Source organism: Mus pahari, chromosome 6, assembly GCF_900095145.1.
Source record: "Mus pahari chromosome 6, PAHARI_EIJ_v1.1, whole genome shotgun sequence".
Taxonomy (NCBI): domain Eukaryota; kingdom Metazoa; phylum Chordata; class Mammalia; order Rodentia; family Muridae; genus Mus; species Mus pahari.
The window spans coordinates 91995060-92018337 of NC_034595.1; the positions used below are offsets into that span (position 1 = coordinate 91995060).

Below are 23278 nucleotides of genomic sequence, written 5' to 3' on the forward strand. Positions count from 1 at the left end.
GTAACTCTAGTTCCAGGGAGTCTAACACCCTCTGCTGGCCTCTGTAGGTCACAGGCACACATATAATACACACACATATATGCAGGCAAACACTCATACACGTAAAACAAATATAACAAAACAAACTATCCAGTTTTACATATTCTGCACAGCGACAAAAATGAGCTCAGACAGTTGTGACTACTAGCTTGACTCTGAACTGTGATAGCAGGGAGTAGCTCGACTCTAATCCTGGCCAAGCTTCCTCCTGGGCTTTGTCACCTTACGCAAGGGCTTCACCCCTCTTCACCCCCAGTCTGTTTTCTTTTCTGCCACGGACGGGGGAGGGGGGGCTCTGTGGGCCCTCCTCGATCAGAGTCTCAGACAGATGGGCATGGATTCGGATGGGAATTGACACATAGACCCGACAAGAGGGAGTGTGTAGAATCTGAGTGTGTTTTTTCAAATTGAGCATCAAACTTTTATACAGAAGAAAAAAAAAAAAAAAAAAAAAAAAAAAAAAACAAGAAAAACCAGGCGGGACACATCCACAGAGTTACAGTGACACAAAACAAAGGATTGTATACATCAAAAGATGGCAGGGACCAGGCAGGTGTAAAGCTTGTCTTTGTTAAACCCACCTTTTAGCCAGGCCAATGTGTATTCCCTTGTTTGGCTACCCTCCTCAGTAATCACTCTGCAGACTAGCCCTGAGCTATCCTAGCTCTGATCTTTGTTTTTTGTTTTTGTTTTTGTTTTTTTTAAGATTTATTTATTATATGTAAGTACACTGTAGCTGCCTTCAGACACTCCAGANGAGGGAGTCAGATCTCGTTACGGATGGTTGTGAGCCACCATGTGGTTGCTGGGATTTGAACTCAGGAACTTTGGAAGAGCAATCGGGTGCTCTTACCCACTGAGCCATCTCACCAGCCCAGCTCTGATCTTTGTAATGCCTAATTAGTTTCACTGGTCTCTACTAGAAGTAAATTTGAATGTTGATGAATAGGTAACTTTCTCACTGAATTCCTACAGAATTCCAAGCTCGTAGGCTTCAAGGATTTTCTAGGACGTTGGAACACTGGTGGAGGCTCACCTATGATAAAATTCAATCTTTAAAGGCACTTATAACACTGAAAGAGAGCATACACCATACTAACGTGGGGATAGGGTTTGAGTATACGGGTTATGAGAATGCCAAGGTTCCAGGAGGCGGAGTTTCCTTGAAACTCTTAGCCTCCTGAGTGCTTCCAGGCCTCTCGGCCTGTCAAGCAGATTTCACTGAAGTGGGCGTGGCGCTTTTCTGCAGACTGGGGTGCTAATGGTGCCCGTTTCTCCCAGGAGGATCCACCAGCCAGAAAGCATGTCCAGATACGGTCAAGTTCTATCCAACAGAATGTGTCACTTTGGAATGATCAGAAAAATCTCCCCAGGAGGAACTGCCTCCCTCTGTCCTGGCCTGCCAACTGGAAGGACATAACTCTGGGGTCCCAGAGGAGGCCACAGGACGGAAGGCTTGGGTCCTAGGCTCACAGCATAGAAAGCCACCCGCTAACCACCTAGTGGGAAGTCATTTGTAAACCAGCCTTGTGTTAGGTTTGAGGGTCACATGACTCCATGAGCTAGCATTACCTTACGTCCTCCTCCTGAGGTGAACAGGGACAGGCGCTCCTGTTCTTGCTGTTGCTGCTGTAGTATTCACCCCATCCTTTGTAGTCTCTGGTTCTTCCAGGTGACTAGACTTCACACCTTACTTCCTGACTCTCAGCCACTGTCTGGAGGGACAAGGAGATGCTTTGAGCTCATTGCTAGAACCCACTCTTGCTAGGACTCCAAACAAAAAATGCCTTGCCAAAAAAAAAAAACAAACAAAAAACAAAAAACAAAAAAACCCAGCTCCTTAGCAACTGTTCACGAGTCCCAAACACACCAGTTTTTCCTACCACTTACCCCCGACCCATTTTCTCTGGTCGCTGACTAGAAATTATTGAACCAACCTGCCCCTACCTCACGAGAAGGTACCATTCTACGCACTTCACAGTTGGTGACATTCAGCTCAGTGAAGGTAAATAATTTGTTCACATTCACCAGCTCAGAGGAGTTGAAGCCACAGCTGAGACCCAGGTCAGCCGGGTCTCAGGGTGGTTTTGTCTTACTTTGGTTTTTCTTTTTTTTTCTTTTTTTTTCTTTTGGTTTTTCGAGACAGGGTTTCTCTGTGTAGCCCTGGCTGTCCTGGAACTCACTTTGTAGACCAGGCTGGCCTCGAACTCAGAAATCTGCCTGCCTCTGCCTCCCAAGTGCTGGGATTAAAGGTGTGTGCCACCACGCCCGGCACTTTGGTTTTTCAAGACAGGGTCTTAAGTATCTCAGGATCACATCCTACGTCCACCGTCCAAGGGGTGACATTATAGGTGTACACCACCGTACCTGGTTCTTTCAATGCTGGGGACTGAACTCGGGGATTTCTGCTTATCAGGCAAGCTACATCTCCAGCCCTTCTATTTCAAACTTTTAAACAGTAACTGCAGCAGCTGACATTATGTAGCCTTTGTTATGTGCCAGGCACATCCAGGTCTCTAATGTGTATTATATGAGCCACTGCTTCACATAAGCTACTACGATAGCCCCCTAGGGTCTCCTGCTTCCTCTCTGGTCTCTCAGCCCTATTCTACTCCACACAGTAAGATCCTGTCCATCTCTGCTCAAAGCTCCCCACTTGTCCCAGCCTGAAAGGCCTGCTAAGCCTGGCCCCAGCCCACATGTCGCACCTCACACCCTTCTCTTCCCCCACTACACACTCACACTGGCCTTGATTCTTCAAACACACCATCCACGCTCCCACCACACACCTTGGCGCCTGCCATCCTCTCTCGGCCTCTCTCTGTACAAGATGAAGTAAGAGCCACCTGGAGATCAGAGCTGGCTCAAAAAACATCACCTCCTGGGAGAGCCAGCTTGGAGCTCCTGGCTAAAGTGGTCCTTGCTGGTCTTGATTCACTGCTTACACCACTATCTCTACGGAGAGCAGGGAACAAGTCACCTTTGTGCATCACCACCTCCGTGGTGCTAGGGCCTGCAGCTCTGCACACAGCTGCTGAATAAATGAACGAATGAACGAATGAATATGGAGGAGAGCCACAATACAGGCTCACTATCTCTAATCTGAAAACCTATGACTTCCAAATCAATGCCACAAGTGGCCCATACCTAACTTTCTGTGACAAACCACAGTACACCAAGCAAAGATGTGTAAGGCTACTGCAGGCTATGTGGCTAAGATGCTCGTGTGTATTTTGTTTTGATTTGGGTTCTGTGTCCCCCTCCCCAAATCTTTGTATGTATATGTAAATATCTTAAAATTTGTTTTAAATGAAGAATTTCTGGGATACTTAACCTGAACAGGAGACTAATTGGGAGGGAGAATAAATAATCCACTTGACTTTGGCTGTGGGTTGCCATGTCACACACAGCCAAGGGTCACAAGACACAGGTAAATCCATGTCCAGCTTAGGGCGGGAGGGGGGGGGTCCAGGCAAGGCAGTGCCCCCTCAGAGGGCTCACTCAATCCGCAGGACTTGCGTCAGGGGAGGGGAGGAGCTAATGAAGAGAATGAGTATGTGGGAGTCTCCCCAAGGACCCATCCTTATCCTGTGCCAGTCTTAGAGTTATTTGTGAGCTCAACGGGAAAACAGGAAATCTGAAGTAGACAACACTTTAGGGTCTCAACTTTCCAGACAAGTCCAGTTCCCAGGGGACTGGATAGATCAGGGGTGGGGGGACATACATCCCTTCTGCCTTGGGTTTGCTAAAAGAGCAGCTGGCTGGACCCATCCTGAAAACACCTAGGTGAAGATGCAAATCTCTGCACAGGCTCCAGTGGCCTCGCTATTCTGGATCGCTCAGTAATCGCGCTGGACCTCAGTTTGCTGGTATGCGCTTTAGAGAGCCTTTCCCCCGAGATCGGCCAAAGGGAAGAAGAGCATCCCACCGAGGGACGCAGGGCCGGGCCTAAAGGCGCGCGGCTGCAGGTGACCGTCCTCCCCGAGGGCTTCGTGCAGGGGAGCCAGGGCACCCCTGGGAGAGACTGCTGGGCCGCAGGCCCCGGGCCCCAGACAGGGAGACTCCAATGGGGACGTACCGCTGGTGAGTCCCCTTCCCGCCTAGACCTGGCCAAGCCAAGTCCAAAGGGGATCGTCGGGGCGCTGGGAGCCCCCAGGACACCCGCACCACTCCAGAACGCCTCCTTAGCCCGACGCACCCGCCCCGTCCCCGCCCCGCGCACGCGCGCCGCGGCCTCCTACCTTCACGGTCCGCCGCCAAGACCGAGAGGGCACAGGCGTGGGCGGGGCGTGCGCCCGGGGGGCGGGATCAAAGGCGTGGCAGCGTAGAAGGCGGGGTTAGAATGGCGGGAGGGCTCGACCAAAGAGAAAGGCCTCCGCGGCTCAGAGTTGGGGGCGGAGGCTTAGGAGACGGCTCCAACCGGCGAGAGCCGGACCGAGGAGGAGTGAGCGCCTCCTGTTGGAGAAAAGCGGCAAGGACGGAACGTGAGCTTCACGGTGAAGGAAAAAACCGCTCCGCCAAAGGGGCGTGAGGTAACCATGGGCGTGGCTCCGTTGAAGGGGCGTGTCCGAGGCGAAGCAGAGCGCCCGCGGGGTGGAAAAAGGCACTACGGGGCGGGGGATGTGGCCATGGGCGTGGCTCATCGGGGCGGAGGCGGGGCCGGGGCGGAGCGAGCCGGGCTGATCGCAGGAAGGCCCTCTGGCAATGGGCGAGGAAGTCTGGCCGATTGCCCTTCTCCTGATTCTTCCTGATGCCCGCCTTTATTGCTCTGGACCGCCCAGCAGTGGGATGGTCTGAACCTTCCGTAGGACGGGAAGCATCCCAGCCTCAGAGGCTTACCGCTTTGCGGGTGTTAAGTCTCTGCGTTCTGGCCAAACATAGCAGTGGTCCAGGTGGTGGCTATTCACTTCCGGCCCTCAGTCACAGAAGCAGTGCTGGCGGGTTTAAAAATCTAACCCACGGAACAAGACTGCTTTCCTGATGGCGGAGCCCTCCTGCTGAGCACTCTGCCCTTGATTCGTTCACTCGTAAAATGGTGGTGCAGACAGGAGGGAGATAGGGGTTAAGAGCGCTTGTTGTTCTTGCAGAGGACCGAGATTCGATTCCCAGCCCCCACATACTTATAGCAAAACACAGTCACATAAAATAATAATTTAAATCTTAGTTTTAAAAAGGGTGGTGCCCTGATTGTTACCATATCATCCTGCAAGCTCATCTGTCTGATTCTTCTAAATGAAATAAAACAGAGAACCAGATCTCTGAATAGCTGTGTGCAGGAGGCCTGCCCGTGTCTTCAGAAAGAGTTCCTTAGTTCTACTTTGACCCTAGAGTTCAAGGACGGAGTATTTGGCTTGAAAAGGCACCTTTGTCTTTATGGACTTGCATGGGGGGGGGTACTCAGAAAGCTTGTTTTCTTTTTTTTTCTTTTTGGTTTTTCGAGACAGGGTTTCTCTGTGTAGCCCTGGCTGTCCTGGAACTCACTTTGTAGACCAGGCTGGCCTCGAACTCAGAGATCCGCCTGCCTCTGCCTCCCGAGTTCTGGAAGCTTGTTTTCTAAATGGCTTATGCACTCAAGGGAGAGGCAGGCAGGTATCTCTGAGTTTGAGGCCAGCCTGGTCTACATGATGAGTTCCAGAACAGCAAGGGCTATGTAGAGAGAGACCAGGTCTCAAAAAACAAAACAAAAAACTCTAAAGAAGGGCTGGAGAGATGGCTCAGCTCTTCCAGAGGTCCTGAGTTCAATCCCCAGCAACCACATGGTGGCTCACAACCATCTGTAATGGGGTCTGCTGTGTCTGAAGATAGCAACAATGTACTCATACATAAAATAAATAAATCGGTTTTTTTGTGTTTTTTCGAGACAGGGTTTCTCTGTATAGCCCTGGCTGTCCTAGAACTCACTCTGTAGACCAGGATGGCCTCGGACTCAGAAATCTGCCTCTGCCTCCCCAGTGCTGGGATTAAAGGCGTGCACCACCACGCCTGGCTCTGAAGGAATGTTTTGCTGAAGTAGACACAGGAAAGGTGATCTGCTAAAGGAAGCATGTGAAAGGGACACATGATGGATTCTTTGCTAACAACACACATGTATTGGTCTGCCTTATGTTGCATGGTTGTGCTGCATTTGTCGGGACTCCATAGAAACGCACCAAAAAACTTCTGATGGTGTGCTGCAGTTTCTTGCCACCTCCTCGGACTCAGGCTGATTGGATGCCCATGCTGATGGCCATGCTGGAGGACACGTGATATTAGGAGGGTATCAATAGGACTCCACGGAGTGATGGAGGCAGAGCTTGGCTTGCTGGTACAGCCAGCTGTGCAATGCTTGTGGGTATCACATCTTCGCGGATCTTCACTTCCCAGAGAGAGGCACAGCTGAGAAATTCTCCTGCTGTCCCTCTGGGTCCCTCCTGCTCACTTGAGACTGAGGCCTGGCTGTCTCTGCTAGGTCGTGTTACTGCTGTTGTTAATCAGACTCTACTGAACTGGACTGCTGGTGTATCCATTAAGTATCTGCAAGTGGACTGAGCTGACACTACCAACCTGTGAACTGAACTGCCGATTTCCAGACAGATGGAAGTTGCTTCAAAGACCTTTCTAAACAGGTGCACATCCCCAAAATCCTTTTTTTCCCCACTGCCTCTGGTAGGTGGTGGACTACAAGGGAGATTAAAGAGCTTAAGAACCGTCATTTAAAGTACGATTGAAAAAAATTAAAGTTACAACAAGATCTATGGTAGCACTGGCTGATCTAGAATTCCTGTGTAACTCAGAATGGCCTCAAGCTTATGTGGTTTTCCGGTCTTCTGAGTGCTAGAATTAGAAGTGGGTGTTGCACCTGCCATTCTTAAGTGCCTATGTGGCCTTGGCTAGTTCCCAGCTCCTTACAGAGCTGAAAATGCCTTGGATTTCTGATCCTTCTGTCTCTGCCTCCCAGATGCTAGGATTACAGGCTGGGCCACTGTGGCCCAGGGCTTTATGCATAACAGAAGCTAGGCGAGCATTCTCCCAGCTCAACCTCATGCCTCTTCTGCCTGCCTCTTTTGTAGTGACGTAGCTAGAGCCCCAGACCTCAAATCCTACCAAGCTAGAACCCCAGTCCAGAGACAATCACTGCCTCATTTCGACAGAACAGTGCAGGCCCAGCTTTCTGGACTCTCTGTAAGGTTACAGTGTTGGCCAGGCCTGGACCCTCTCTTCAAAGTTTAACTACAAAGGCTCAAGTTCAGTGGCTGTCAGCACCCAGTCTTACAGGCTGCTGCTGCTGGACCATGCTTGGTTTCTCCCTGGCTGTCATTGGCCAGTTCTGGACACAAGACTCCAAAACATTCTTCTTCAAGGCCAACAAAAGAATTTAAAATTTTTCAACGAGGTTACCAAAAAAAAAACAAGAAAAACATATATCATATATATGTGTGTGTGTGATGTGTGTATGATACATATGTGTGTGTGCGTGTGCGTGTGTGCGTATGATCTCCACTCTGTAGCCCTGGCTGGCCTGTAGCTATGTAGATCAGGTTGGCCCCAAACTCAGGGCTCTGCCCTCCAGGGCTCTGCCACCCTGCCCCATGTGCCCCTTCTTGGAAGCTGCAATCTCACAAGCCGTAATCACATAGCACTTGGACCACTGCTGTATTCTATTGCTTCGAATGCCAAACTGCCCCCACCCCACCAAAATCTCAAGGTGGTGCTCCTCAGGTTACATCCCTAATAGCCTTCATCCCTGCCCCACCCCAAAGTGTTTCATCACCGTGGTCCGCAGCGCAGGTCACCCAACTTTAGAGAAGAGTTCCTCCAGATGAAGCTGGGAGGGAGCTAGTGCTCTACCACAGCTCTGCCAGTGAGGCCGCGACACGCGCGGCTCTGACGCCCTCTGCTGGCCTCTACGGGTACAAGGCACATGTGCTGCTCAGACATGCACAAAGGCAAAATATTCTCATACAAAAAAAAAAAAAAAAATTTGCCAGGTGTGGTGGCACATGCCTTTAATCCCAGCACTTGGGAGGCAGAGGCAGGCAGATTTCTGAGTTCGAGGCCAGCCTGGTCTACANAGTGAGTTCCAGGACAGCCAGGGCAATACAGAGAAACCCTGTCTCAAAAAAACCAAAACAAAAAATGAAAACAAAACAAAAAAACCTGTCTCAAAAAAACAAAATAAAAAATTTAAAATCGAGTACAAACTGAGGAAAACACATGACATGACACACGGAAAAAAAAAAACGCAGTGGTCATACCTCCACCTAGGCATCGTCCTAGATCGAGAGCCCTGGTCTGATTCCAGAAGCCGAGTGCGGACTTCAGAATATTTTTACAAATTAAGCAGGGCTGGAGAGATGTCTCAGTGGTTAGGTACACTGACAGCTCTTTCAGAGGACCCTGGTTCAATTCCCATCACCCACTTGACGGCTCATAACTGTCTGTAATTCTAGTCTTGTGGGATCCGATGCCCTGTGTCCCCCCTGGGCACCAGACACACATGTGATGTACAAGCACACATATTCAGGAAAACAGCCATACACATAAAAGTACACAGAAAGTTACGTGTATGTGTGTGTCCACAAGTGCAGGCGCTCAGGGAAGCCAGAGGCGCTGGATGCCCCAGGAGCTGGCGTTAACAGCAGCTGTGAGCTGCTGGCCTGGGTACCTTGCAAGACCAGTGTACAGTCACTCTTAGATGCTGAGCCGTTTCTCCAGCTCTGCAATGCTCCTGATACCAAGTCTCACTGCGCAGTCCAGGTTGGTCTGGAATTCACCATATTCCCACCTCCACTTCCTGAGTGCTGGAACTCGGATGGGCACTACCACCCTGGCAGATTTGTAGTTACGGGCACCCTATAGGTAGGTAGGTCTGCACATTCCGGTTTTCACTCTCCATGCAGAGAGAGGGCAGTCGCTCAGATGTTTTCTGCCTCTGTGTGCCTTTCACACTTGGGCCTGTGTGATGGGTCTGCAGAGACAAGGTTCTCCACAGCTTTGTGCACGGAGGCTCTGTGCCACAATTGGTGCCCACTAACGACTCCTTAGACCCGGTAAGAGCCATGTCAGTCTTAGAGTGAAAGGATCACCTCTGGATGACAGGATGCCCAGACACCCAGGAGCTGAGCAGCCATGCTGCCAAAAACATCTGTCTGAGAGGTGGTGTAGAAGTAAACACATTTATTATTTTTCCATCTTTAAAACTCTGGTCGCACAAGGTCAGCACAGTCTTGGCCCTTCAAAAAAGAAACCTTTTAACTGAAGGGAAGGTTAAGTCTATAAAGAAACTAGGAGGTTCACTGAGGAGACAGTAATTTCTTATAAATCACTACTCCTGGTGGCCTGAACTTCCGGCTGACAGAGCTCCCTCTGTCACAGTCTCTGAAGGAAAAGAAAAATGTATCCACAGATACAGCTTTCCACCAGAAGCCACCAGGGACAGTCAAGTGGGCCAGCTATGAGCCGGGAGGGAGCAGCCGCCAGGCAGCCTGGCCCACTTGCTTCCCCACAGCACTGTGCAGCTAGCTGCCTTCCAGGTATGCGGGCTGACTCCCACTGCTGCCTCTGGGGCTCAGGGCAGCGAGAAGGGTGTGTCAGAGGCCCTCACATGGTGAGTCCCTCGCAGGGGTGCATTAGTGCAGGTCAGCATATTAGCAGAGTAATGTATTAACATTTTCAAAAAGCTGCTTAATCCCTTCCAGTGTCCCCCGACAGCCCATTCCAGCTACAGCTCAAAGACTTGGCAGCCCTCGGGAAGTACTCCTCGGGAAGGTATCAGACAAAGGCTACAATGGCCAGAGTGCAGAAGTTCCCTGTCCAACAGCAAATCTGGGACAGCTGCCAATCTGAGAGGCAGAGCTGAACCCAGGCCACAAATTGAATCCATTCTGTGCTTTGGGGGCTGTGTTTAATAAGGATCTCTTGGTGGGGGAAGGCAGGTCTGGATGTCTCCAGTGAGGAGGGCAATGGGCTTGCAGGCCCTGGAGTGTTTGTTTCCTGGCTGAGCAGCACCTGGGCCCCACCAACAGTGTGGCATGGTGCCAACTTACTGCTTCTTGTGCTCAGGCTGTCAAGCCAGCCAGGCAAGGGGCCAGGGGCCAGACAGGGAGCACTCTTGTCACCTTCCGTGGGCCAGGATGAGGCAGCTCCTTCTGAGAAGTCGGCTGAGGAAAAGGTTGTGCAGGTCAGAACTGGACCCAGCCGGTGCCTGGCTGAGACTGGCTGGAGGGGGACCTGTGAAAAAGACAGGGAGAGTGGCAGTATCCAGATGTGGCAGAGCAGAAGGAGCGGGCAGTCCCCAGATGACCCAGAGCAGCAGGCAGCAGATGTGGCTGGAGGATCTGACCTGGCCTGTGAGTGGATGTCAGCTGTCTGTTCCTTTACAGAAACCAAACCTGTGCTGACATCAGCAGAGCCTCCCACACACCCAGTAGCAGGACCCTGGCATCTTCCCACACTGACCCCCCAAGGACAGGCCTTAAAGCTCAGGAGAGGCCTTGCCTCAAAGGTTCCCTGAAGATGGTCCTGGTCTAAAATCTGGGTCTTGATTCTTGACCCAGGGCAACACTCAGTGAGAACTTGACAAGTTTGGGGCTGAGGGTCTCAGGCAGTGGAGAACAGTGAAAAGCCTTTAGAGGCACAGGGCAATGTCACCTAAGGCAGGGCCTTGCCCTGTGGCTATGACAATGTCTAACCAGAGCTGGTCTCTCAGCAGGTCCAGCCGGCAATTCCTGCGGTCTCAGGGGGACAGCTCTGGCCCCACCCAGCCCGGAAAGCTGCGCCCCTCACCCTGTGGACTTGGTGAAGTCTCCCCAGATGTCAGCAGCAGCAGCAGGCTTAGACTGTGGCCAGAGTTCTGTGGCACCTCCTAGTGACGTCCCCAAGTCCAGTGAAAGGAAGAAGAGAAACAGAGTCAGACACCTCTTTCTGGTGGTCTCACTAAAAACGGCCAGTCTTAGAACCCCAGGCGGCTGCCACCCAAGGCTTTCTGGTGGTCTCACTGAAAGCGGCCAGTCTTAGAACCCCAGGCAGCTGCCACCCAAGGGGACATGTTATGGGAACAAACAACTCCAGAGAGGGCCATATTGCCACCAACTTTTTCTTTTTCTTTTTTTTTTCTTTTTTTTTTTGGCTTTTTGAGACAGGGTTTCTCTGTGTAGCCCTGGCTGACTTGGAACTCACTTTGTAGACCAGGCTGGCCTCAAACTCAGAAATCCGCCTGCCTCTGCCTCCCAAGTGCTGGGATTAAAGGTGTGCGCCACCACTGCCCGGCACACCACCAACTTTTTCATAGGCCCTTGGTGGCCCCTAGAGAAAAAGCAGGAGCCACATACAAGGTGGAGGGAAGGGTGCCATGGAAAGTGAGTTACACCTGTGCTCTGCCCTGGCTTCTAGAGTGAAGAATGCCTCCCCAAAACCCAGAGCTCCTTCCAGAAGGCCTGGAGAACTGTGGATCAACTGGTTAGAGCTACAGACTTACACACTGCAGGGAGAGTCTTCCAGCCGAGGCCATAGGGAAGCCAGCCTTGCACACACACCCCTATCCCCCCTCGGCTTCCTGGAGCCTTTCCCATGCTGCCAATGGTCACACTGCCATTTCTCCTCTGCTCTGGGCTGGGAAACCAGAGAAGACCAAGGTCCCGCTGGGGGCGCTTGACAATATGCTGAGTGCTGAGCATGCGTTATCTCATCTGAACTCAGCACGGCCCCTAGAAGGGCAAGGCAGGATTAGCTGTATGACCGTGCAGGCCGCCTGAGTTGGTGTTCTTCTTTCTCCTGTGGCTGACAGGATGGTTGCACAGTGAGCATGCCCCCTGCAGGCCCTGAGCACTGGGGTGGAAGCCAGAGAGAGCAAGGGTCCCGTGTACAAACGGCCCTGACAGAATGGTGCCGCATTCAGGTTTTCAGCTTTGTTAAGGCTTTACAAAGGTGTTAAGTGCGCGCTCCACCTGTTTCACAGAGTGTTACTCCATCCGTTCTAAGTCAAGGCCTCTTGTCTTATGGTGTCTTTGGAGCCTAATTCTCCACATGCACTCAGGCAGGGACCAGGAACCACGGAAGCCTGAGACACACACAAGAATGACCTAAGCATTCGGACTGTCGCTCCTGTCCCTAGCGATGCCTAAGCCAGTGGCCCAGCAAGCGTGCTCTGAACATTAATGCTAGAAGAACCATTTCCGGATACCAGGCAGGGCTACTTTCAACCCTGGCACCCTCCTGATCAACCTCCCGTGGCTGAGGTCGGAAGCCTGACTTCCACAGAGAGGCGCCAGCATCAGAGACAGAAGCAGGAGCACAGGAAGGCTTCCTGCCTAAATGCGTTCATTCCTAACCCGCTGATGGGGCTATGGAAAACCACTGTGGACACCCCCAGCCTGGTGAGGCGGCAGTACGGGGCCCTCAGCCCAGCTGACTCGGAGCAGCCTCTCAGCTTCCCAGCACCTGATGGTGGACCAGGAGCCCACACTGGGTCTCCCGCCTCGCTTCTCCTGCTCACAATGGTGCTGACAGCTGCATCCACCTCTCTAAGAATGGGAGCCTTGGCCACACTCCTCTCTCTACCTAGAATGCTACCATCCCTTCACAGTCTGAGCCCCTTAGGGACCCCACAATGGAGAAGATCAGGGCCCCATACATTTGGCCTGTGCACCTATGGCTCACCTTTCCCATCACATGTGAGCAGAGACCATGGCATACCGATGAGCTCATGGTCACTGCCTGCCAGGACAAGTGCCCTGAAGGGAAAGGAGAAAGGCCAAGGAATAGAAGGCCGGGTATGCAAGATGCTCTCGACTGCCATCATCTGGTCACACAGGCACAAAGCAAGTGAGAGAAGGCCGCCACAGCACTACTGTAAACAAAGCTGCCGGGTGTGGCTGGAAAAGTCACTGCAGGCACCCACCTGAACCAGAAACAACCGCTGGCTGAAGCAGTGAGCACCCCCCAGACAGCTGCTCTCCAGAGGGAGGGATGACGGTAGAACTCTTGCCTCCCGGAGGAGGGGGCAGCAGGCTCAGCCCTCCTGCGCTGGCGGGCCTGGCTCTCGGGGTCCCGGCTGCTCCTTCCTTCTTCCTCATGTTCTAAATGCAAGAGAAGAACGCAAGTCAGCCACCATGCCAGAGTCCGATGCACTGGGGACCCACGGGGACCTCCAGTCCTCAACACCTGCAGAGCAAATGACGGTCCCAAACAGCAGCAGCACGAGCTATAGCCAACCCACCCCGACTTCCTATCTAGCACCAATCTCACATCTCAACAGGAAAGTACACACCGGCTTGCAGCCGTGCACCATTCCATCCCACAAACAGCTGGAGTATCAACTGGGGACCAACGAGGATGGAGCAGCCAGAGCACTCATGCACGGTGGGGCAAGGGACGCTGGTCAGAGCGCTCTGCCGAAGCAGCCAAAGGTGTCCACAGTGTAGCACAGGGTTCTGCCGCCCCATCCTCTTGGGAGCAACAAAGACACGCGCTAGGCCATTCACAGCAGCAGAAAGTATCTGGAGCTGACCCGGATGGGGTTCCCCCACTGTCCATCCTCAATGACACATGAACCGGGAGCACAGGCACAATGGCATGCGCCATCGCAGAGGGAGAGCCACCACAGGGAACAATGGCACGACAGTGATGAGTCAAGTCTCCCACATAACTCACAGAAGTGAAGCACAGACCCAATCCAGGGCATTGGAAGTCAGGGCAGGACAGACGCTCCCAAAGGGCTCAGTCTTCTACTTCCTGACCTAGGAAAATCCCATGCTCTTAAGATGTGTAGTGTGTGTGTGTATATTCAGACATGTGGCTGAAGGTGCATGTGAGTGTGCAGACCACAGGGCACCCAAGTGTCATTTTTAGACACATCACCCACCTCTTTGACTCTACATCTCTCACTGACCTGGAACTCAGCAGTTAGCGAGGACAGCTGGCCAGCGAGGACAGCTGGCCAGCGAGCACAGGGCTCCTCCCATCTCTGTCCCGTAGTGCTGGGACTATAAGCATGTGCTATGACACTAGCATGCCTATGTTGTCTGGGAGACCCAGGTTCTCATGCTTGCAAGGCAAACATTTTACCAACAGCCATCTTCCTCCCAGCCCTTACGTCTGGATTTGCAGTTAGCATCCTGGCACTTTCCTGTACACCACACCTCAATACAACATAACGAAGCAGTGAGCCAGAAACCAGCGCAAGCCACACTGATGGAGACAGCTGTCCCTGCTTGTGACCACAGCAGCAGCAGAGGTGGAAGTCCCAGCATCCTCCACATGTACCCAGTTGGGCCAGTTATTTCCAGTTCTCCTACCCTGGCCAAGTCCCCTCCTGCTTGTGCCTCTCTCATCTCTTACAAAGGGAAAGGCTGAAGTCATATGAGAACACCTGAAAAACACTACCTGGCCCACAGCTGACGCTCATTAAATGTTAGTTTCTTCCAAGCAAGAGAAAGAATCACAGTGCCACCAGTCCACTGGATTGGACTTGCATGTCTCTCAAGGGCCAGCTGGCCAGCTTCAAGGTCCCAAAGCATCACCAGCAGGAAGCAGGAGAGGGAAAGAAACGGTAAGTAAAGAAGAAAAGCATTATTTCAGAGTCACACCCTTTCTCTGTACAGATCCATTTAGTCCGTGGTTCCCCCAAACGCCTCCCAACTCCACTGCCCCCTCCACTCCAGCAGCCAGGAAGAGAGCATGTCTGGGTACCCAGTCCACCTTAACTTGTTTCTCTTCGACAAGAGCTGGCAGGGGATGCTGTATGCATAGCCACACAGGAAGAAGACTCTAGAAGCCAGGACAAAACCACCAGCAGAAGCTGCCCAAGACTCCCAGCATCCTCCTCCTCCTCCTCCTCCTCCTCCTCCTCCTCATTGCCTTCTATCCCAGAGTGCTCCCAAAGCTTCCAAAGCCAAGGCAGCTTGAGGTAAGCCCTCAGATTCTCCCGACCCACTCCAACAGCCAGGCTGGAAACGCCAGTGCTGGTCCTGAGTGGTCCCCCTGCTCCCTCATGCCCGCCCACGCTCGGGTCACTGCTTCCAGGAAGTCTTCTTTGGGTTCCTGCATTATGGGCCATGCGTTTCCCCCCAGAAGCCCTAGCTCCAGGGCATGCTCTGGTTGTAGCCTCTCCTGCCATTTTGCAATCACATCTGTATAGGCTCTGCTCAACTTGGAATGCCATGGAAGCAGAGGCCTGGTGCCTGGGGTGAACCTGCCTCGAGGTCAAGCTGCTGGGTCAATTCTGCCTACCTCTATGGACAGAACTGAGCTGGGAAGGGGGTGGGGCTGGGGAGCTTTGAGCTGGGTAGCTTCAGAGTTACAACCCATGGCCCGCATTATAAATCCGTGACCCCCAGAGCCGTGTGAGGGTGGGACTCACTGCGATGTTGATCTTGATGGTCTGGCCCTCCTTGAAGCCCAGGTCCAACTTGGGGCCTTCTTCTGGGTTCTGCGCTTGTTTCGCAAACTCGCACTGCTGCTTTACCCACCTGGGGGGGGGGGGGGGGGACAAGGGAGAGAGGTGAGGCAGGAACGCGGCTGCCCCGCATTCACTGACAACACCTCCATCCAGGAGGAAGCCTGTGCTGACCAACTTCCCCACCAACGGTTCAGGTCTCAGCTCTGGCACCATTACGCATCTGCACAGGTATCAGCTCCCTTATCAGCATGGCGGTTTAGACCAGAGGTTCCCAACCTGTGGGCCATGACCTCCTGGGGTGGTCATCTAAAACCATTGGAAAACATAGATATTAACATTATGATTCATAACAGTAGCAAAATTAGTTATGAAGTAGCAACAACATAACTTTCTGGTTAGGGGTCACCACACCATGAGGAGCTGTATTAAAGGGTCAGAGCACTAGGGAGGTTGAGGTCAACTGCTTAGACCCTAAGTTCTAAACCCTGAAAACTAGATAAGCTCACTCACACATGGCACCCAGGTTTGAGAGCCTTTCCCTCTGGCCCCTGGCATGGTCTATCCTCTGGCTGCTCCCAGGACTGTGCTGCGACAGGACCAGTGTCTAAAACCAAAGGGCCGACTAGCGCTTCCTAACTTCCTACACTGCTGGTAGCAGCCAACGGGACAGGGGTGTCCACACAAATTGGCAGTCACTGTCCACCTACCAGCAGAGGCAGAGCCCTGAGGATGCTCTGTCTGTCCTTCCACAAAGGACACCAAAACATCTACAAAGTGACCTGGAAATGTTAGTGCCACTTGTGACATTATAAAGGAGCAGACCCTTAGAGCCACAGGAGCCTGACAAGGACTCTGGCAGCTCAGGGGCTGCTGAGGAAGAGAAGGGACACTGAGAAGGCTAGGCCAGGTGACACAGCCTTGGGGACCTGCAGAGCAGAGAAGGCCACCTGGAGGACTGAGCGGCCACTAGCAGAGAAAGCATCTTTGGACATCGTAACAGGAAGAGCAATTTGCCTGGGGCACAGGGAGGAGGAGACAACAGCCCATGTCCCCAGCAAACACTCACTTGAAATGGTCCTGTAATGCCACGTTGAAGTCAAAGGCGTCCCCTCGATCTCCAAAGCCAAGCCCAATAAAAGCACGTCGCCCTAGGGGGTGGGGGTGACACCCATCAAGTCTCCCATCCAGAGGCAATGGTTCTGCTCAGAAGAGCCCTGCAGACCCACGCGTACCATTTCCGTCTTCAATTCGGATGACGAAGTACCTGCTGGAGTCCGTCACACTCTCCACTGCGGTGCCGGGAAACTGGTCCACGGGGGCCTGCGCGAAGAGCTCCCCTGTAAGGCCAGGGTGGGGGAGATGAGCTGGGTGACCCTCCAGCCTGGTGCTGCTATGTGACGCTACTAGGGCTTTCCTGTTACAGGCCACACCAGGAGAGCTGGGCAGATGGCCAAAGCCTACTCCAGGACCTGATGCAATCTATTCTCGGTGAAGGGACGACGCCAGCAGGAGCCAGGGAAAAGCAGAGCCACGGGGCTATTGACAAGGCTTTCCAAGTCAGACTACTTCAAATAGCCCCCATTTTTAGAGCTTTTTTTTTTTTTTTTTTTATTGGGAGGGGGCATAGGGCCTCACTATGTAGCTCTGGCTGCCCCAGAACTCACTCACATAGACCAGGCTGGCCTTAAATTCAGAGATCCACCTGCCTCTGCCTCCAGGTGGGATCAAGGCCATGCCAGCCTTTGCCTTTTTTTTTTTTTTTTTTTTTTTTTTTGAGACAGGGTTTCTCTATATAGCCCTGGCTGTCCTGGACCTCACTTTGTAGACCAGGCTGGCCTCGAACTCAGAAATCCGCCTGCCTTTGCCTCCCAAATGCTGGGATTAAAGGCATGCGCCACCACGCCCGGCTCAGTCTTTTCTTTTCTTTCTTTCTTTTTTTTTTTTTAAAGATTTTATTTATTTATTTTATGTAAGTACACTGCAGCTGTCTTCAGACACCCCAGAAGAGGGAGTCAGATCTTGTTATGGATGGTTGTGAGCCACCATGTGGTTGCTGGGATTTGAACTCGGGACCTTCAGAAGAGCAGTTGGGTGCTCTTACCCACTGAGCCATCTCTCCAGTCCAACCTTTGCTTTTCTTAAAGATTAAAAACTCCACTTACGCTGGGCCTCTGTGCCCACACAGTAACGGCAGGCTAGGGCTGCCATCCCCCGCCACCCCCCAGTTCAGCAGTTTATCTATCTGTGACTGGCTCTAAGCCTGAGGGTGATGGGCCATCACAGATATGTCACACCCAGAAAGGCCTAACACCAAGGAAGGACCGTAAGGGGAGCCAGCAGGCCCTGCAGAAAGCAGAGCGTCTAAAACACACTAGCTTAGTTAGCTTCAGAGACCAGGCAGACAGCGAAGACCACAGAGCCAGGAGCTTCTATGCTGGGCTTCACACTCAAAGGTACTCTAACAGTGCCCTCCGTGTTGGATCAAACGCACCCTTGTTTTGTTGTGTTCTGGGAGTATAAGCATGACCACAGGCACTGGCTAAGTCCAGTGTCTCAGAAGCAGCTGGGACACCAGCAATGACCTAAATGAAAACGGATGGCCTTGGAGCCTGGAGCCTCTTTAAGCTTAGCCCACCCAGCTTGGCACATCAGCACTCGGATGCACCCAGAGGCCTTTATCTTACAGTAATGGTCCTGCCGTGGCTCTGAGCAGTCTCTCATCCACGGGGGGGGGGGGGGGGAGCTCGGGCATCTCAGCCTAACCCGTGTCCTGAGCCTTACCAGAGACCCTGTCCTCCAGCTTGACGTAGGCCACCTTCCCTTTCGCAGTGATCCGCAGCCGGCCACTCCACGATGGCTGGTCCAGTTGCCATTCTGAGGCCCTAGGAGGACAAAAAGACACTGGGCCTCCTACTCCATGCCTCCCATGCCGGGAAAGAGATGGGGAGGGGAGGGGCTGCCTGCTCAAGGGCAGGCACGATCGGTAAACCTCCATCACTGTAGGCCACACAGCCTCTGCTGGGCAACTGGACTATTCTGATGATGTAGCAGGACACAGAAAAAAAAATGTGTACACTCTGATGCTGTGTCACATGCAGGGGCTGGTGAGATGGCTCGGCAGGGAAAGGAACCACTGCCAAGTCGACAACCTGCTTTCGATTCTGAAACTCCACAGGGCAGGAGAGAACCGATTCCCACAAACTGTCCACTGACGGCCACTCACACAACAGCACATGTGCACAGTATGTATAGCCCCGGTTGGCACGGAACTCCCTCTGTACACCAGACTGACTTTAAACTCACAGAGATCCACCCGCCACTGCTTCCCAAGTGCTGGGATTAAAGGTATATGCCATCCTGGGAAGAGCCAAGTCTCCCATATTGTCTTCTGACCGCCACATAGATGTGACAGCAATGTGCCCACACAAACACAGTACACATCGATGTGACAGGAATGTGCCCACACAGATAAACACAATATATAAGTAAATTAACTTAAAAAAAAAAAAAAAGTCCTTATTAGAGGCTGGAAAGGTAGTTCAGTAGTTAAGAACATTGGCTACTCTCTCTGAGGACCTGAGTTCGATTCCAGCATCCACATAGCAGCTAACAAGGGTCTGTAACTTGAGTCCTGCAGGCTCCCTCTGATCTCTCCTCAGGCACCAACCCGCACAGACAAAACATCCATACACATACAAAAAGTAAATTTAAAAATGAAAACTGTAAGAGCTATTCTTGGCAAGGATGTCTTGACCATACGCCTCAGTAAGTCCTCAGACCATGGCTACGCCTCAGCAAGTCCTCAGAACCCGAAGCTCGTAATTGTTCCATTATCAAACAGTCTTCAAAATCTTATTCTTAGCTTGTGGCCATTCAAAACTGCAGGCAGACGGCGCGTGCTGGCATTCAAAACCCCCACACCACACACAGCTGCTGCTGCTGGCCCCTATCCTGAAGACCACAGACCTTCACCCAAGTGGGATTTCCTTCCCAGCTTCCTGTCCATAGAGGAAGCAGCTCCGGGCCTATTGTGTCTGTTAAGGCACTGTGATGCCAAGCTAGCGGGACCAACCAGCTGGGGGAACCTTGAGACCATGGAGGGAGTACAAAGGGTCAGGATCTTTGGTAGAAAGAGCGTAAAAGTGCATGATGGCCCAGAGGAGGAAAGAGCGGCTAGGAAGCATATTCTCAACTGTATTCCAGGTAGGAGAAAACAAGGACCCGCGTCAATGCCTTCTTTAGAAGGCAACAGTGTCTGAGTTTAGTTGCAGCAGCAGCAGCAGCAGCAGCAGCAGCAGCAGCAGCAGCAGCAGCGAGAAACCCCTGAACAGCAAGTGCCATGGGTACTCCCAGAAGGTTTTTCTGGGAAGTTCTTAAGCAAAGCTCTCTAGAACTCTAGCCTGCAGCTGTGGCAGATCCACACGAATGTACATCTTCAGCTAACAAGAGAGCAGGCTCAGTTTCTGTTCCTCTTCCTGGCGCCGCAGGCTTTAGATTCAGGCTAAGGAGAGCCGGAAAGGTTAAATGCAGGGCGAGCAGCTTCCTCTATATCAAACCAGCCCGGCTGGATACTTGGTGACCCCGCCCTCCCGAGGACCAAGAGAAGCGAACCCTAGTCTACTGAAGGAAGACCCAACAGAAATGGGTAGATTGCCAATCTCCGGTTTGATAACAAGAAATGAAAGGGAGACAGCTGCGGAAATGATGATTCGGTGCGGATGAGAAAACTTGAGGACCTGAGTTTGGATCTCCAGCGCCTAAAAGCCAGGTCTGGCTCCAGCTACCTGTAGACCCTCCACTGTGTGGCGTGGGGCAGAGAAAGGAGGTTCACTGGACTGGCTGAACACCTGGTCTAGATGAAACAGCCAACTCCAGGTTTAGTTAGGGACCAGCTCAAAGAGAGCAACAGACATCAAGAAAGCAAGACACTCGCTGGTCCTCCTGTGGTGGCTTCTGCATGCACCCGCATCATACCCAGACACACACACAACGCCAAGCACAGGCAGCTGTAGCTTGCTGACTTCCATTCTTGTTATTTTAATATTATTTTAAAATCATCACACCGACGCAGTAAGTGTTCTCTAAGATGCCCATTCAGAAAAATTTGCTATGAGCCTGTGTTACTCAAGCGCAAAGGGCAGATGGAGCTGGCCCTCCAACACATTTGTGGTACCCGACTACCTCCTGTTTCCAAACAACTCAGACACCGGTCGCCTTCGAGAGCCACCCAGCTTAAGTAGCAACACACCACATGTTTTTTTATCTTTTTCGGTTAGGGAAGGTGTTCAAACTCTGGGTCTCCTCTCCTAGTTTAGAGTCCTGGGTTCCCTTCCGGAGACACTCCGTGTGTTTACAGGCATTTGTATTTATTTGCCTCAGGTGACGCTCACTCAAGACAAAGGCGGTGGCGTCCTCCCAGCTGCAAGTGTGTTGTGATCAGGGGTGAAACTGGGGTCAGGAGAGCCGGAGATAGGAACAGCGACCCTGGGCTTCGTGGGTCGGGTCCCCCAGATGGCCCGGTTCCCTCCCGTGCCCTCCCGGTGGGGATTTCCGCGGGTGGCAGGGTTTTCTGGGATCCCGTCACGACTGTCGGTTAGCGCTGTGACACGACCCGTAGAGCCCGCCGAGGGAACCCGCTGCGCTCTCGGGTCCCCAGGAGCCGGCTGTGACGGTTGCCGGCGTCCCGCTGACGGCTCACGGCCAGCGACCCCTCCTAAGTCTGGCCCCAATGAAAGCAGCCACAGGGCTCCATCCTTTCCGCCCCTAAACCCGACAACCGGTCCTCGACGCCTGCAGTGCATGCCGGGGCGGGGGATGGGACGATTAAGCCAGGAACGGTCACCTGTAACCACGGTTGGTGGCCCGCGGCGGGATGCGGTAGACGTGGACCTCTGGCTTGACACAGAGAACCGACTCGTACTCGCTCTCCTCCATCTCTACCGCCCGAGCCCTCGGGACTTCCGGCTTCTTCCCCGCCCCTTCAGGACCGGAAGTGATGCGACTCTATGGCCAAGTTCTGTCTAGAGCAGAGGCTCCCGGGGTGGGGGTGGGGGACACACACATCCCAATCGCTCCCGAGTGCCCTCTGCCGGGCGCCTCAGATCAGACCGTGAAGCGATTGATCTCTGCTGTTGTGGGACCTGAGAAGCGTGAGATGCCGCTGGCCAGAGCCTAATCCCGAACCTGGTTGTGATTCAAACTCTATACCCCAGACCAGGGTGGCTGATGTGCAAGATGCCCTGCAGCCCTGCCCTCCTCGACGGAGTGTCCTTTCCCCCCGCTGGGGATCCTGCTGGGGTGGAAGGGCCACAGCACCCAGGGATTGGGGTGGGAGGAGGAGGGAGGGGAGCATTGACAACAGTGACCCGGGCCTGACATGGGCTTTTGGAAAACTCAAAGACCACTCCCCCATCACAACTCTTCCAACAAGGACACACCTCCTAATCCTTCCACGAGGTTGATCGCTTGTGAAAAGCTAGAATAAGGCAGATTGGGAGACGAATTGATTTTGAGCTATCTAAATAGCCATTTATTGGCCACCTCTGTATGTGACCTAAGATCCTTGTGACTATTAGGTAAATCCTTTGGAGGTCCAAACGCCAGCTTTCACCAATAAAGGCTAAGAATGTCATCAGATAGCAAGTAAGGACCATAAATGATATTTCCCGGCTTTGCGGTGACTCACCTGCCTGAGGTCTCCACTACTGGTTTGAAAAATGCCTCTCTTTTTTTGTTTTGTTTTTTGTTTTGTTTTGTTTTGGGTTTTTTGGCTTTTCAAGACAGGGTTTCTCAGTGCAGTCCTGGCTGTCCTGGAACTCACTCTGTAAACCAGGCTGGCCTCGAACTCAGAAATCTGCCTGCCTCTGCCTCCCAGGTGCTGGGATTAAAGGTGTGCGCCACCACTGCCAGGCTAATGCCTCGGTTTATAACTACGTTTTCGTCACAGTGGTAGTCTGAATGGGAATGGCCTCCATAGGCTCATAATTTTGAATGCTTGGTTATTAGGAATTGGCAGTACTTGGGAGGAACTAGGAGGCGTGGCCTTGATGGAGTGGGTGTGGCCTTGATGGGGTGGGTGTGGCCTCGATGGGGTGGGTGTGGCCTTGATGGAGGAAGTATATTGTTGGGGGTGAGCTTTGAGGTCTCTAAAGTCAAAGCCAGTCCCAGTGTCTCTCTCTTCCTGCTGCCTGCAGATTCAGATGTAGAATGTTCAACTACTTCTCTAGCACCATGTCTGCCATGCTCCCTGGCATGACGATAATGGACTAAACCTCTGAAACTGTAAGCCAGCCCAATTATGTGCTCTCTGTTATAAAAGTTGCTGTGGCCACGAAGTCCGTTAACAGTAATAGATCACTGACTAAGATAGTCATTATAGAATTTTCATGAAATTGTTACCACACCTGGAACATGTATTCTGGTAATGCGAATCTGTGTTCCTGGGCCACACTCATTCCTATGGCTCCAAAACAAAGCGTCCCAGTTTTCATTGAGGTGAGAGTTGTATTTTAGAGCCTACAAACTGAAGCCCAGTAAAATGAGTTGTTTAAAAAGAAGTCCCAGTTGGGTATGGTAGAGCATGCCTGTAATCCCAGTGTGGGGAGGCAGAGACAGGAGGATGGCTACAAGTTCTAAGCATCATTTTTAGCAATAAGGGGACAAAGGTAAAACTCTGTACTGTCATCCTCAGCAGTCCTAGGTGTTCCCCTCATCTTTTAGGAACCTCAGCTCAACCTAAACCAGGATTTGTGGCTTCAACATTGAAAATAACTTCAGGACTGGCCAGTATAATGAAGTCAAGTTGGAAGTTGTATTAAAGATATTTTAATATGTTGGGCAGTGATGGTGCACGCCTTTAATCCC

At 52.3% G+C, this 23278-nt stretch overlaps 2 protein-coding genes across 3 annotated transcripts in view; both read right to left on the bottom strand.

Moving 5' to 3' along the window:
• Window positions 1-4306, bottom strand: part of Crocc (ciliary rootlet coiled-coil, rootletin) — a 43663-nt gene extending 39357 nt beyond the window's left edge. For both annotated transcript variants that reach the window (XM_029539685.1, XM_029539684.1), the window contains exons 1-2: window positions 4281-4306; window positions 1612-1754 (exon numbers count right to left, since the gene is read on the bottom strand). The gene's annotated coding sequence lies outside the window, so the exon portion shown is untranslated. The remainder of the gene's footprint in view (window positions 1-1611; window positions 1755-4280) is intronic.
• A 4868-nt stretch (window positions 4307-9174) lies between these two features.
• Necap2 (NECAP endocytosis associated 2) lies at window positions 9175-21397 on the bottom strand. Its single transcript, XM_021199982.2, has 8 exons — window positions 21258-21397; window positions 18197-18297; window positions 16648-16752; window positions 16482-16563; window positions 15377-15485; window positions 12917-13094; window positions 10804-10882; window positions 9175-10248 (listed from the first exon to the last, which is right to left on the bottom strand). Exons 1-8 carry the CDS (start codon window positions 21347-21349, stop codon window positions 10200-10202), a joined length of 795 nt encoding a protein of 264 aa, XP_021055641.1. The 5' UTR covers window positions 21350-21397; the 3' UTR covers window positions 9175-10199.
• Between the last annotated feature and the right edge of the window lie 1881 nt (window positions 21398-23278).

Coding starts and splice junctions, on each gene's coding strand:
- Necap2 (XM_021199982.2), bottom strand. CDS start 21,349: ATGGAGGAGAGCGAGTACGAGTCGGTTCTCTGTGTCAAGCCAGAGGTC. Junction 16,753..18,196: donor GCTGGAGGACAGGGTCTCTG/GTAAGGCTCAGG, acceptor CTGGCCTTACAG/GGGAGCTCTTCGCGCAGGCC. Junction 16,564..16,647: donor CCGAATTGAAGACGGAAATG/GTACGCGTGGGT, acceptor CCCACCCCCTAG/GGCGACGTGCTTTTATTGGG.